The 15968-nt window shown below is 42.7% G+C and overlaps 1 protein-coding gene across 1 annotated transcript in view; it reads right to left on the bottom strand.

The window, feature by feature from the left end:
* LOC137519656 (cryptochrome DASH) overlaps positions 1 to 14520 on the bottom strand; it is a 56671-nt gene extending 42151 nt beyond the window's left edge. The window contains exons 1-5 of the mRNA XM_068238627.1: positions 14393 to 14520; positions 10258 to 10430; positions 9545 to 9638; positions 5346 to 5476; positions 1816 to 1964 (exon numbers count right to left, since the gene is read on the bottom strand). Coding sequence (XP_068094728.1) covers positions 1816 to 1964; positions 5346 to 5476; positions 9545 to 9638; positions 10258 to 10430; positions 14393 to 14458 — 613 coding nt within the window. The 5' untranslated portion in view covers positions 14459 to 14520. The remainder of the gene's footprint in view (positions 1 to 1815; positions 1965 to 5345; positions 5477 to 9544; positions 9639 to 10257; positions 10431 to 14392) is intronic.
* Positions 14521 to 15968: the final 1448 nt, after the last annotated feature.

Raw genomic sequence — 15968 nt, 5'->3', positions numbered from 1 at the left:
GAATCAGTCCCATCTACACCATATGATTCTTTGTCAGATTCGATTCAATTTGATTCGATTCAATCTGACATGTCCAATTCATGATTCAATTCAATTCGATTCAAATTGAATTGAATCATGAATCGGACATGTCAGATTGAATCAAATCAAATTGAATCGAATCTGATAAAGAATCATATGGTGTAGATAGGACTGATTCATTCTCCCAGCAGCTTATGACTCTTTTTTTCACAAAGGAGTCTCTGCACTCTCTGGTTGCCTAGCAACAATGTAAACACATATTCAGCAGCTCAGGGGAGATCAGTCAGTTAGGGCTATAACAGCGACTCCTGCTAGAAGTGGGTTATACCACTGAAAACTACTTAGGCAGGAGTTATGGTTGTGAAAAGAAAGTAAAAAAAAAAAAAAACCACCCCTAACAAGCCTCCCAGCCTTCATCCGTCACGGTTTACATTACATGTTGTATTGATGAAACCATTTGTTTTTTTAAAAAAAACTTTTTACACTGTTTTAGCAGGATGTTTAATAGTTTATGCATAAACCACTTTATTTTTTTCCTCATTCGCGGAAGAACCCCTTTAAAAAAGACTGAAAACGGCAAAAGACCAAATTCAATGTGCAGTCCGGCTATGCCCCCTATTTCTTACTTGAGTGGGAAGGATGGTGAGCAGAAACTTGGCCATGCCCAGAATGCAGTGAACAGCAGCCAGAGCCAGACCCAAGGAGGGAGATATAAAGGAGCAGTCATGTGACTGTTGACATTTTCAGCTAAATTTATGGACAAGCTTTCATTAAACTCTTAATCGAATTTTGCAAAATTAGGCCTGAGATCCACTTGCTATCGTAACTGCCATCACAATCAATAGCCTTCTTTTTGTAGCAAACGTTTTGTAAGTGACTCCGTCCCATCCAGAGGAGCATTCTGGTAACAGTGTTTCTGATTGAAAGATTGTCAGATTGAGCCAAGGTGCAGCAATAACCTACAAGACCCCCATGCCCCCCAGGGTTGCCAACTCATACCTTTAAAGGGACACCGAGCAGTGCAGAAATTATGCAAAGATGCATATCATTTTAAAGCTCTCTTTCTCCTCTTTCCAATGATATATAAACCGCTGCCATAGAAAACTAAAAGGCGTAGAGCGACGATTTAGGTGTCGCCGGAAAGAGGAGAAAGAGAGCTTTAAAATGATATCCAACTTTCCATAGTTACATTGTATTACACAGGACGACTTTTTTCTCAAAGTCAGCTGCTCCATTCAGCAGAAAAAGTCGCCCTGTGTAATACAATGTAACTATGGAAAGATGGATATCATTTTAAAGCTCTCTTTTTCCTCTTTCTGGCGACACCTAAACCATGGCCCTACGCCTTTTAGTTTTCTCTATTTTCGCGATCGAAATCACGGCCGCAGCAATTTCAATCACGAAAATAGCGAAAATTAAAAGGCGTAGGGCAGCGGATTATATATCATTGGAAAGAGGAGAAAGAGAGCTTTAAAATGCTATGCATCTTTCCATAGTTTCTGCACTGCTCGGTGTCCCTTTAAATACTGACACATCTAGGTTATACAGGGTAAATACTAAACTGCTCCACTGTGTTACTCTGCAGAATGGAGAGGAGAGCCCCCCCCCCAATCACTATAGTTACGCCACTTAGTTTGAAAAATGTTAAATAAATGTTAAATCCGGATATAAAAATTTGGCCTGCGACATAGACTATGCTTTAGATTTTGGCTTCTTCTGTGATTGAGTTAAGGTAATATACAGAATAATTTGCATGGAAACTGTGGCAGTCATTATCTACTACAATATTCTTACCTTGCTGCCCAAAGTCTTCTACTGTAGGCACAGGTCCTTCTTCCAGGCCTGGCGGAACAGGCTTCAACTTCTCTGGCATCTCAAGGGATGGCCGCACTTTGCCTTGAGTTTCTACAGCTTTTCTAAACTGGGTGTATACGTCGGGTAAGCTGCAGACACAATGAGATCACATCCACTTGTAACAATCGCTTTCAGAGATTCTTCATGCAAGATTTGTCTACAGAGCTTTTATTAAGAAGCTGAAAAGCTTTCCACTAGTCAGTGTAGACATTTCTCCACTCAAAGCCTTGCTGGTCCAATAGACCCACCAGTAGCATTCAGACTATTTCACAGCAGCAGGATTGAAAGAGGCATCCGTTTTTAAACTATGTAAAGCTTAGATGATCATCACTCAATCCAACCATCTATGGCCAGGTCAGAGAGCTTCTGCAGCAACTAGGATGAATCTTCCTAGTAACAACAATGCTCATCTGGCTTAGGCTTTCCCAATCATTGCTTACTCCAGAGTGACAGGACCTCTCCTAACTGTAATGTACAAAGGAGCGTCTAAGCTACGTACACACTTTAGATTTTAGTTGCTCTGATCTATGATTCATGATCATTTTTAGTGACCATCCAGTGTGTGTAAAAGTGCCCCCCTCCCCCCCCCCCCCCCCCCTTGCTTAAGGTGTACCTAAAGCAAAAATAAAAAATAGATACTTGCCTCAGTGGAGAGCAGCCTCCTGCAGACCTCCGTTCTAGCGTAGGGTCCCTCTTACAATATTCAACAAGACGTGTACAAGCAGATCTGCACATGCCCAACAGAACTAAGTAACTTATGCATGGCTTTTTTTATGAGCACAAGTGCTTTGTTCTTGTTCTACTGGCCATGCGTAGACCTTAATTGAGAAGAACAGCAGCGCTAAACCTTCACATCAAAGCACAATCCTTCAAGTCCCACTGTTCTGTGGGTGCACAGCACAGTACAATTTTTTTTTATTTTTTTTTGAAAAGCAGTTCAAAAATGGAGCCCGTCTACTGCACAACAATTGGTAAGTTGTCAATAGAGTTCAGCGGCACTCCATCATCAATTAGTCAGACTCATCAGGGGCCTCTGATTAGTCTAATTGTTGATGAAACACGTTGGGCGGAGCTAACCAGAGCGTGTTATCACATGGTGAGGGAAGGAGCTTTTCGATCACCCAGGCGGAAAACAGCTGAGGAGGATCAGAAGACCGGGGGGATGAGGGGCACTGCAGGAGCCCTGTCCTGATGACCACAAATATTCTTACATGCAGTTAACTCTATAGATGCTTTTGAGTTCATCCTTGATTTTAAAGTGGTATTAAAACTTTTGGTATGCTATGAGTGGATGCTCTCTTTCTTTAAAGTGATGTTTAACTGCCTTCAAGTAAAGCTGGGACACCAAACTGTCACTTTTATTTAAGTATTTATATAGCGGCGACATATTACGCAGCGCTGTACAGAGTATATTGTCTTGTCACTAACTGTCCCTCAGAGAGGCTCACAATCTATTCCCTACCATATTCATATGACTATGTATGTATCATGTAGTGCATGTATCATAGTCTAGGGCAGGGGTAGGCAACCCATGGCTCCAGAGCCGCATGCGGCTCTTATTCACCTTTGCCGCGGCTCCTAGGCCGCGGCTCAAGTAATGTGTGTCAGTGGCTGCGGCGCGCGTGTGACGTGTGCTGCTGCTGGCCGGCAGCCTATCAGAGAGGCCGCCGGACCGGTGCAGTGCGGGGCTTAGGGCGGCCATTTTCCCGTAGCCCTGCAGTGTAATGCAGGCAGGACGTGACGTTGGGAAGGAAGAGGATCGTGGGAGTTGCGCGCCACAAGGAGGTCGGGACCGGAGGAGATCGTGACAGGAGGTCTTCTGACTAGGTGAGTAAATGGGTTTTTCTTTTCATATCTGCTGAAGGATTGTGCATATTGGGTTCAGATCTGCTGAAGGATTGTGCATATGAGGGTCAGATCTGCTGAAGGATTGTGCATATTGGGGTCAGATCTGCTGAAGGATTGTGCATATTGGGGTCAGATCTGCTGAAGGATTGTGCATATTGGGGTCAGATCTGCTGAAGGATTGTGCATATTGGGGTCAGATCTGCTGAAGGATTGGGCATATTGGGGTCAGATCTGCTGAAGGATTGGGCATATTGGGGTCAGATCTGCTGAAGGATTGGGCATATTGGGGTCAGATCTGCTGAAGGATTGGGCATATTGGGGTCAGATCTGCTGAAGGATTGTGCATATTGGGGTCATATCTGCTAATGATTTGTGCATATTGGGGTCATATCTGCTAACGATTTGTGCATATTGGGGTCATATCTGCTAACAATTTGTGCATATTGGGGTCATATCTGCTAACAATTTGTGCATATTGGGGTCATATCTGCTAACGATTTGTGCATATTGGGGTCATATCTGCTAACAATTTGTGCATATTGGGGTCATATCTGCTAACAATTTGTGCATATGGGGGTCATATCTGCTAACGATTTGTGCATATTGGGGTCATATCTGCGAACAATTTGTGCATATTGGGGTCATATCTGCTAACGATTTGTGCATATTGGGGTCATATCTGCTAACGATTTGTGCATATTGGGGTCATATCTGATCCTGTATATAGCATTTAGGTAAGAAACAATATATGCAGTGTTAGATTTGTTTTATAATGGTTTTGCGGCTCCCAGTTTTTTTCTCTTTTCGGAAACGGGTCCAAGTGGCTCTTTATGTCTTAAAGGTTGCAGACCCCTGGTCTAGGGCTAATTTTTAGGGGGAAGCTAATTAACTTATCTGTATGTTTTTGAGATTAGGGAGGAAACCGGAGCGCCCGGAGGAAACAGACACAGACACGGGGAGAACATACAAACTCCTTGCAGATGCTGACCTGGCTGTTGAACAGTCACTGTGTAAAGCCTCAATTGCGCGATATCTGGTGAGCAGTGTGTATACGGGTGTGCATGAACTGATGACCCTAAAATGAGGCATTAATGCACTGTCTTTAGCATGTCTTCTTGCAAGTGCATGGAACGGACATTGATGGAGTGCTGCTAAACTTTATTGACAACTTACCAATTGTTGCACAGTATATGGTCTGCATGCGTAGACCTAACTTGCGTATGGCCAGTATGGATACTCTTGTACACAAATGGGTGTATGGCCACAAGAAGAAAAAAGGCTCCTGGGCAGCAACAGAGGGCTAGAAATGGCCCTGGGAAACTGCTGGACCAGAGGCTTCGTCACAGGTTTGCCTTTAACAAATATTGTAGTTCTCACTGTAGCTTGCAGGAGAACGTCTCCTGTTTGTCGCCCTCCCTCCCCTCTCCACAGGACAGCACAAGCTACTCAGCAGAGAGATAATCAGCAAGCCTGTTTAATGATTATGGATGAACTATCCCCTGAAACACTTACGAACCATCACGTGTACATTGAAAGGTGCAGCAATTACATTCAACCACTGAAATCAACAAGCCAGATTCTCTGGTATTGTGGACATATGTTATCTGCACGGATGGCTCTACCTGGAAATGTGCCTGAATGGAAGGTCATCCCGATGATACAATGTGGAGCCCCAGGTGGTTTGAACTTTCACTCCATGCCGTTTACAGACATCTGTGACGGACTTTTCAACGTCGAGCTCTTCCTTGGTGGCCTAAAGATACAGATACCAAATGGGAGAAGAATCAGAATTCTGTACAGCTAGGCAGATTAGGATAACCTAGTCCTCTCACTATAAAAAACATTATATAGTGTCTAGTTATCCATTACAGGTAAACTTAATGCTGGGAATACCCGGGTCGATTCTGGCACTCAGTTCTGCACCTGATCGTTTTGCCCGCTCAATTCTCTTATCTTCCGCTCGTTTTTCTTATATTTTTTCAATTAACTTAAATGGTGAATTGAGCGGCAAAACGATGGAACGGTGAACGGACATGTCGGAAATTATCTATCGAGCCCTCTTCATGGCTCAGAATCAAGCTGTGTATACCCAGCCAGGATATTACGGCTGCCTGTGTTCAAAAATTGGGCGTGGACTCGCCAAACAATTTGCTGAATTCACACTGGGAAGGGGGAGGGGCGGGACTGATTATAGTAGATATCCCCTGGCGCTATGTTGCAGAGACCTGCAGCCACCCAGTGCACAATATACTGACAGGTGGCCGTCACACATTAACCAAATACGAATGGTCATATCTCCAATCCACAAAATAAAATCCAATGTATTTAAAACTAGTTTAAACAGGTCCAGAAACCAGTACTCACATGGTGGGTCCTTGCAAAAAGGACCGTGGTGCACAAACAAACTTTCAACAATAGCGCACATAAAGTGCTAAGTGAAAATACACAGTAATTGGAAGTACAGAATTGCCCACTTCTCCAAATCGCAACCGGGTTTCATCCTTCCACCCTTGTCAGGGGACATATGAAGACCAGAAGGCCGAAACCTGGTTGGCATTTGGAGAAGTGGGCAATTCTATACTTATATTTACTGTTTATTTGTACTTAGCACTTTATGTGCACTATTGTTGAAGGTGTGTTTATGCACCAGGGTCCTATTTGCATGGACCCACAATGTGAGTATTTAAACTGGTTTTAAATACATTAGATTTTATTTTGTGGATTGGAGATATGACACTTTGTATTTGGTTTACGTGGTGACGGCCACCTGTCAGTATATTGTGCACTGGGTGGTTGCAGGTCTCTGTAACATAGCGCCAAGGGATATTTACTATTGTTCTAACAACCTTTTGGAAAAAAGGAACCTCTAGCAGCTTGAGTTATTCTACTGAGTGTGGAGTGCTTGTCTCTTTCTACCTCCACATTAAAGGGATACTGTAGGGGGGTCAGGGTAAAATGAGTTGAAGTTACCCGGGGCTTCTAATGGTCCCGCACAGACATCCTGCGCCCGTGCAGCCACTCCCCAATGCTCTGGCCCCGCCTCCGGTTCACTTCTGGAATCTCAGACTTTAAAGTCTGAAAACCACTGCGCCTGCGTTGCCGTGTCCTCGCTCCCGCTAACGTCACCAGCAGTGTACTGCGCAGGCCTAGTATGGTCTGTGCCTGCGCCATGCGCTCCTGGTGACATCAGCGAGAGCGAGGACACGGCAACGCAGGCGCAGTGGTTTTCAGACTTTAAAGTCTGAGATTCCTGAAGTGAACCGGAGGCGGGGCCAGAGCATCGGTGAGTGGCTGCACAAGCACAGGATGTCTGCGGGGGACCATTAGAAGCCCCGGGTAAGTTCAACTCATTTTCCCCCGACCCCCCTACAGTATCCCTTTAAGTGATTATGCTGGATCTGCAGATTGGCTCACCTGTCTAAATTACATGATGTATACAACAGATTTATGCCTGATACACACAATGCATTTTTCCCATCAAATCGACAGGAAATCTCCCTTCGTTTGATATTTCCAACAAGTCCAATCTGCTTCCGATCGGGGATCGATTTTGAGATCAGTACTGCACAAAATTGCTCCCTTTCTCGGTTGGAGGCAGATCGGACATGATAGAAATGAGTGAATGACAGGATAATTCCTGTCACATAGATGCGGACATTGTATAGTGTGTACTCAGCCTTAAAGTAAGCCCAAAATGAGAGGGATATGAAGGCTGCCTTATTTATTTCCTGTTAAACAATAGCAGTTGCCTGGCATCCCTGCTGATCTATAGTGTCTGAATCACACCACAAACAAGCATGCAGCTAATCTTGTCAGATCTAACAATAATGCCAGAAACACCTAATCTGCTGCATGCTTGTCAGGGTCTATGGCTTAAGTATTAAGGTGGGTACACACATCAGATAAAAAAGTCTTTAGGAAATGAAAGATCACAGACCAATTTTACCCCCTTCCATGTAGTATGAGAGCTATACCTACACAGTCCATTCTATGGAGCTGAACTCCCCATCAGATAAAAATCTTTGCAAGATGCTGCACACACAGATGCTGTACACATTCAAAAGATCTGTTCCTGCAAAATGCATTCATAGTCTGATATCTGCAGATCTCATACACACCTTGTTTAACGGACATTCATCTGCAGATCAGACAATTATCTGCTGATCTGAAGATCCATCCTGGTGGATCTGATCTGCAGATAATTGTTCGTTAAACAAGGTGTGTACGAGATCTGCAGATATCATAGACTATGAATGCATTTTGCAGGAATGGATCTTTTGCAGGAACTGATCTGTTGCATGTCTACAGCATCTTTGTGTGCAGCATCTTGCAAAGATTTTTATCTGATGGGGAGTTCAGCTCCATAGAATAGACTGTGTAGGCATGGCTCTCATACTACATGGAAGGGGGTAAAATTGGTCTGTGATCTTTCATTTTCCAAAGACTTTTATCTCAAGTGTGTACCCACCTTTAAAGGCAGAGGATCAGCAGGACAGCCAGGCAACTGGTATCGTTTAGAAGGAAATAAATATGGCAGCCTCCATATCCCTCTCACCTCGGGTTCACTTTAAGGATCTTTTCACAGGTAAGACACTTCACTTACCGGTATACATACATATAATCTGTCTGCTTGGATTTCATCTTAAAAGTTATTCCAGAATTATTTCACTGAAATATTTTACTTTAAAACCTATTTTCAGGCAAAAATAAATGTATTAACAAGGCTTTATTCCCTTCCCAGCAGACTAGCAATCATACAGTAACATTCTACAATATTAATTTAGATGGTTTAATGCCCCCTCCTCCTTCACACCATTTTCTGCCATTACTGCTTTGGAAAATATCAGGTAAGAAGGATGCACTTCTAACCTAAGCTGCATACACACGGACAGTTAATACTGCCTGGCTGCAGGATCAGAACTCGATCCCTCCAGCAACAGCAGCCGCAGCACATGACAGAGCAACATGGAGCAGGCGGGGATGAGTTTGAGAACAATAAATAGGCTTGGCCCGTGCTCGACAAAGACAGGCCACCAGCCCAGATATCTCACCAACACATCGGGGCAATGTACACACACACCCAAACCATCTAGTTTTTTGCAAGGCTTTAACTCTCTCAGCCTGTTATCTGTTATGCCTGTGACACGCTGGAGTTCTATCACAAAGGTAAATTAAAAGTGTTGCGCACAGGGTGTGCACGGCAATTTTAACATTACTCACGCCAGCCACGTGGCAAGCGTTATGCAAATAGAGCAACTCATGGTAATGCATGTGTGATACTAGCAACACGTGTGTTACCCAGGTAACGCAAGGTGTGCAATTTGCCCAATGCCTGCTACATAACTGGCACAGGTATTGCTGTGCATTACCTGCGCATGGCATTTTTAACATGCTCCCATAAATCAACCCTATACACTGTCTTATGTAGTGGAAGAGGGAAGCAAAGGCAAGACAATCTGTCCATACACTTTAAAGTGGACCTGATCTCTTGCACAGGTGAGAAGGAAAACAAAGAAATCCACCCTGTGTGTGTTTCACAGAGAACAGCCTGTCTAATTCTCCCTTTTCTGCAAGTAATAAGCCAGTGTAATTTTAGCTCTTAGGTATCTGCCGAGTTATAAGCTAATACGTAAACACAGGAGGTTAGCCCTTTCTCTGCTCCCAGGAAGTAACTACACTACAGCATTTCTGTAGGAGCTCTATAAGCTGTAACAAGTTAATGATTTTCTTTAAAGTTTATTATGCTGTTGCTTATCTTTTAGAGCAGAGAGGAAGTTTTGAGTTCAGCTCTGCTTTAAATGCGATTCAGAAGGGCACATACCTCTTCTTGGAATACCACTGCAGACACTGAACCCAACTGCTTGATAAGATCTCCAATGACTCCTTCTGGGTGTCCTCGCCTCAATAGCAGATTACTGTAAAAATATTATAATGCAAATAAGTAATATGCAAACATAACTTATAAAATGAAATGGAAAAGGAAATGTGTAGCTGCTGTCAGTAAACTCCCATATTATGTATCTTGTAGTTTTATTACAGGTATTGGAAGAAGTACTAACTGACTACAGCTCTGTATTACCCCCATTCCCTCGATATAAGTGTAAAGGTGCGTACACACATGCGACTATAGTCGTTTGAAGCAATCGTTCCCCAATCATTTAAAACGACGATCGTTTAAAAAAAAGCAGCCAACGACCATTAAGTCTAACGACGGACGAGCTAGATCGTTAAAAACGAACTATCTAGCTTGGCGGATTTTTTCCAACGGCGATCGTTTGCAAAAGTAGTAGTACATCGTTGGAAAACGGTCGTTCGTACTAGGCTTGACATGCACTTTTCGCTAGTTCTCCAAGGAACTTTTCATTTTTATGTGCAAGCGGCAAGCGCAATGTTCGTTCGAATGATCAGAACGTTACACACTTTTAAAAACTAACTTTACTTAGGTCGTTCTTTCATCAATTAAAAGTTCGTTCGTCGTTCACAACGAACGATCATTGTCGCATGTGTGTACGTAGCTTTAGCCTTTTTGCTCACCTTCCTCTTTTCTTTAGGGTGGCACGCAAATCCTGCACACTCTCCAACAGGAACTTCAATCGATGAGGCCCAGTTTTGGGAAAATTGTAATAATGTGTCCCCACATAATGTCTTGGGTCGAAGCAGTACAGGGGGATAATGTGATCAGCATTCCTGCTTGCCCACAACAGCACCTACAACACACAAACAATGACATCACGTTATAACTGCTTTCTTATGGTGCCCATACACGATACAATAAAAACGTTCGATTTTCCCGTTTATTCAATCTAAATGATCGAATTGAATGAAAGTTGCAAATATTTTTATTTTTTTTTCGATCAAGAAATTCGAACGATTATCCCGTTTTTTCGGGAAAAATGATCGGACATGCTGGAAAAATCTTTATATTCGATCTAACAGAATAATCGAACTAAAATATCTAATTGAAAAATTGTACCATGTATGGCCACCTTTAGTTTTACTAATTTAAAATAGCCAAACATCTAGCAATTCTGATTCAACCGACTAAGCAATTGACTTTATTGGGCAATCAACTTCAGTGTGGTTGATCGAAAGTCGATCGACGGGTGGACTACACACTACAAGCAATATCCTATGCAATTCACTTTCACTAATCAATCTGACCAAATGTTGTGACTCCATGCTCTGCATTTAAAAGTGTCGAATGATATGCAAACAGTAGCCAATTCCCGTGCAAACGACCGATATCTTCCATTGGTTGATTCAACATGATATCGGCCACTTTCCATCAATCGGGCATATTGGAACAGACTCAATTCAATAAAATGATTGCATTGAATAGCCAGTCATAGAGCCTTGTCACTACTTGTAAAGCCACCTTTCCACAACATGGAGTTACTTAACTTGGTATTGTTTTGAAATTACTTTTGGAGTCACTTTTCACTCCAATTTTTTTACATTGATGAGATTTGTAGAGAATTGTCCCCATATTCCTCCTGATGTGGTGCAGACATTTTCTCTACTAGCAGAATAAAACAATGTGAAATTTCATGAGACTTGAGAGTCGATTTTCCGATCAATTTTCCATAGCAGTAAACCGAAAATCTATCAGAAATCAGATTGGACCTGTTGGAAATCTGGCAGTAAATCCGACAGAAAATCTCATTGTGTATTCCTAGCATTAGCCTTCAAATAGGTTATAATAATCAACAAGCCCACATTATTTAGCCGAATATAAACACTTCATGTTGTAGAGGGCACCATGATTGGAAAACTGTTCCCTATGAGGTTTCTTGCTGCCTCACCTTAACCATTTAAGCCTTTTGGGCATATAGTATATGTCTAAAAGGCTGCATGTGCGCTCCTTGCACGCGTGTTTCAGGGCCGTGGTTTGTTAGCCCAGGGATCAATGAATCGGGACATGGTGCCCGATCATTGATCACTTTCCATGGCAGAAAAAGCGACGGCTTCTCTCGGAAGCCTCGCTTTTTCTGCCTCTTATGTCCCCCCTTACGCTTAGAGCAGTGGTCCTCAAACTAAGGCCCGCGGGCCAAATGTGGCCCCCTGAGGCTTTTTAACCGGCCCCCCACACACAAAATATATTATAGATGCGGTTAGCTACATCTTTAAATATTGGTGGTCCGCATATAGAATGAAGCCAGAAAGCAGTAATTCGCTGGTTTCCAATCAAATTCCACATCAGGTGACACTGTTGTCCAATTGGACTGAAGGTTGTCACCTTAGTGTGCATCACTGTCTGGCCCGCAAAGACTTCTATGTATACTTCGGCCCCCCAGCAGTCTGAAGTATGTTGACCCGGCCCTCGACGCAAAACGTTTGGGGACCCTTGGCTTAGAGTGTCGTAATGTAAACAAACTCATGGTTGCCATCTTGTGGCCAAATAGTAAAACTACATCTATATGTAAAAAAAACAAACAAACACATATTCATATAAAAAATTACTATTTACATCCCACCTTCCTAAAAATACCCAAATAAAATGTTTAATAAAATTGAAGAAAAAAAAATAAGTAAATATTTACCTAAGGCCCCGTTTACACTTAATCAGTTGGTACACTTTTTTCTTCTTCTTCATAGCAGTGCATTGTGAAAAAGATTTCAGTTAAAATGCGAAGTGTGAAAGGTGCCATAGGAAAACATGGGACTTTACTTTGAAAATTAGTTGACCTTTCAGTTACCGTATAACTGAGAGCAACTGATTAAGTGTAAACGGGGCCTGAGTGTCTAAACTTTTTAAATATTCATGTAAAGATGAAATATTTCTATTTTTATTTTTTTTTAAGTTTGTAAATAGTGGATGCAAAATGGAAAAAATGCACTTTTATTTCCAAATAAAATATTGTCGCCATACATTGTGATAGGGACATAATTTAAATGGTGTAATACCCGGGACTATTAGGCAAATAGTACAATACGTGGGTTTTAACTATGGAGGCATGTATTATTTTAAAACTATAATGGCCGAAGACTGAGAAATAATGAATTTTTTCCGTTTTTTTTCTTAATATTCCTGTTAAAATGTATTTATAAAAAAATTATTCTTAGCAAAATGTACCACCCAAAGAAAGCCTGATTGGTGGCAGAAAAAAGAAGATATAGATTAATTGTGATAATTAGTGATAAAGTTATTAGCGAATGAATGGGAGGTGAAAATTGCTCTGTTGCAAAAAGGTGCGTACACACGCACTACTATAGAGAACGACGGGTCCGTCAGACCCTCCCGCCGGGCGGGTGTTCGCCCGACAGTAGTGCGTGTGTACAGTCTGTTAGACAGACTGATAAGCCTTATCAGTCTGCAGACAGACTGTACACACACGCACTACTGTCGGGAGAAAGCCCGCCCAACGGGAGGGTCTGACGGACCCGTCGTTCTCTATAGTAGTGCGTGTGTACGCACCTTAAGGTCAAAAATCCCCGCGGGCTGAAATGGTTAATTGACCCTTTAAGTAGACTAGCACCCACAGCTGCAGAGCATACATGGGTGTGCACATCAGACAGCCCTTAATGGATACCTAAGCGATAAATATTTTTCAAAAAGGTGTGTGTGTGTGTGCGCGTGTGTGCCTACCACATTTCCCGTGCCCCTGCGTCTCCATCAAAGTACCGTACTTCCTGGTTGGCACGGTCAATGCCCTCCGAACCGGGCATACTACGCTGCACCCAGGGCCGGGCCGAGGCATAGGCTGGAGAGGCTCCAGCCTCAGGGCGCAGTGTAGGAGGGGGCGCAGAATTCATTCAGCTGTCATTCCTAATTGTGTTTGAAGCAGAAAGAAATAAGAAAAGGGGATACATAGCAGTGACTGCAAGCCAGGTAACTAGATATTAAGGTGTTGGGGAGGTTGTGGGCCCTGTGGCGCTTCTTAGACTAATAGCAATCAGTGTGTGACGGCTGGGGTGGCAGGGATGGAGGGGTGCACTTTGGTGTCTCAGCCTTGGGTGCTGGAGGACCTTGTCCCGGCTGTGGCTGCACCATGCGCAGTATGTCCACTTGGGTGCCTTATGACCGCACTTACGTCATATGGGGTCACCGGGGAGCACAAGTCAGAGGACACCAATCACGCCGACCAGGAAGTACAGAACTTGAGGGTTCTCAATGGCTGATTCAAGCAACTACCCTCTTTTTAGTAGTTGTTTTTTTGTTTGTTTAACTCATCTTAGTAGATGAAGGCCAAAATATTTTATACAAGTTACTATGAAACAAAAAAAATACTATGAAACACAACTCAGTGAAAGAAAACACAGTGCACGTGTATCCCCAGTGAGGTGACCCCTCCCTCCTCTTACACAAGCCTGCTAGCACCATCCACTCATTGTATAACCAGCTCGATGTACAGCATTCTACAACCAGCTGCTATATACATTGCCAGCTCTGTATTGTGGCACTATATAACCAGCTTCACACACGTGCATTGTATAACCAGCTGAATACATGAGCATTGTATATCCAGCTGTATATTCAGCATATAACCAGCTGTATATTCAGCATTGTATATCCAGCTCGGCTGTATATTCAGCATTGTATAACCAGCTTTATATACAGCATTGTATAACCAGCTCTATATACAGCATTGTATAACTAGGGAACCAACAGTTTTTTATGCAGTAAGTTTGTATAGCCTGCTGTAGGCAGTTCCATTGAACAATCATCTACCTCGTTGTCATGAAATCGCAGATCATTCCTCAGCAGGCAGATGATCACTTTCGCTGCCGTAGACATGTTCCAATCTCACTTCCAAATATCTTCCTCCTCCCCAATGACTGAATCGTCCCGCCCATGACAGTGACAACAGCCAGTCCTCCTTCCTTCCGTGCACTAAGCTGCAGTGCAGAGAATGACCACCAGGGGTCCTCCTCACACCAAATCTCACATAAACTGAATGCAACCAATTATACCTTGGGAAGTGCTAGTAGTTCAGTCTTCCATTTGTTAATGCATATGCAGTATGTAGTAAACTTTTTTGATTTAGTAATGAACAAAAGTTTTCGCAATACATATATTTAGATTAATTGTCTGGCTTCTGGCAGGTTGCAGTCTATAGTTACTTGTCGCCAAGAGAATGGAGTTCCATTCCCAGACCCAGCCCACCTCCGCCAACTGCCAACTGTGATTCAAGACCAGCACTGCAACTTTTTTTTTCTTAAAGTGAACCCAACGTAAGAGTGATATGGAGGCTGCCATATTCATTATTAATACCAGTTGCCTGGCAGCCCTGCTCGTCGGCTGCAGTAGAGGCTGAATCACACCAGAAACAAGCATGCAGCTAATCTTGTCAGTTCTGACAATATTGTCAGAAACATCTGATCTGCATATGCTTGTTCAGGGCCTATGGCTGAAAGTATTATTTAGTATTTAAATAGCGTCAACATCTCTGCACAGAATATATTGACTTGTCACTAATTTGTCCCTCAGAGGGGCTCACAATCTAATCCCTACCATAGTCATATGTCTATGTACTGTATGTAGCGTGAAGTATATGTATTGAAGTCTAGGGACAATTAACTTATCTGTATGTTTTTGGAATGTGGGGGGAAACCAGAGTGCCCGGAGGAAACCCACGCAGATACAGGAAGAACATACAATCTCAGTGCAGATAGTGTCCTAGCTGGGATAAAAACTAGGGACCCAGCACTGCAAGGTGAGAGTGCTATTCACTAAACCACCATGCCGTCTGTATTATCGGCAAGGATCATCAGGACAGCCAAGCAACTGGTATAGCTGAACAGGAAATACAGTGGGATGCAAAAGTTTGGGAGACCTTGTTAATAGTCATGATTTTCCTGTATAAATCGTTGGTTGTTATGATAAAAAATGTCAGTTAAATATATAATATAGGAGACACACAGTGATATTTGAGAAGTGAAATGAAGTTTATTGGATTTACATTTACAGAAAGTGCACAATAATTGTTTAAACAAAACTAGGCAGGTGCATATATTTGGGCACTGTTGTCATTTTATTGATTCCAAAATCTATAGAACTAATTATTAGAACTCAAATTGGCTTGGTAAGCTCCGTGACCCCTGACCTACATACACAGGTGAATCCAGTTAGGAGAAACAGTATTTAAGGGGGTCAATTGTACGTTTCCCTCCTCTTTTAATTTCCCCTGAAGTATAGCAACATGGGGGTCTCAAAAAAACTCTCACATGACCTGAAGACAAAGATTGTTCACTATCATGGTTTAGGGAAAAGATGCAGAAAGCTGTCTCAGAGATTTCAGCTACCT

The sequence above is a fragment of the Hyperolius riggenbachi genome, chromosome 5 (genome assembly GCF_040937935.1).
Source record: "Hyperolius riggenbachi isolate aHypRig1 chromosome 5, aHypRig1.pri, whole genome shotgun sequence".
NCBI classification, from domain to species: domain Eukaryota; kingdom Metazoa; phylum Chordata; class Amphibia; order Anura; family Hyperoliidae; genus Hyperolius; species Hyperolius riggenbachi.
The sequence above is the reverse complement of the archived record's forward strand: the minus strand, read 5'-3'. Positions and strand labels throughout refer to the sequence as shown.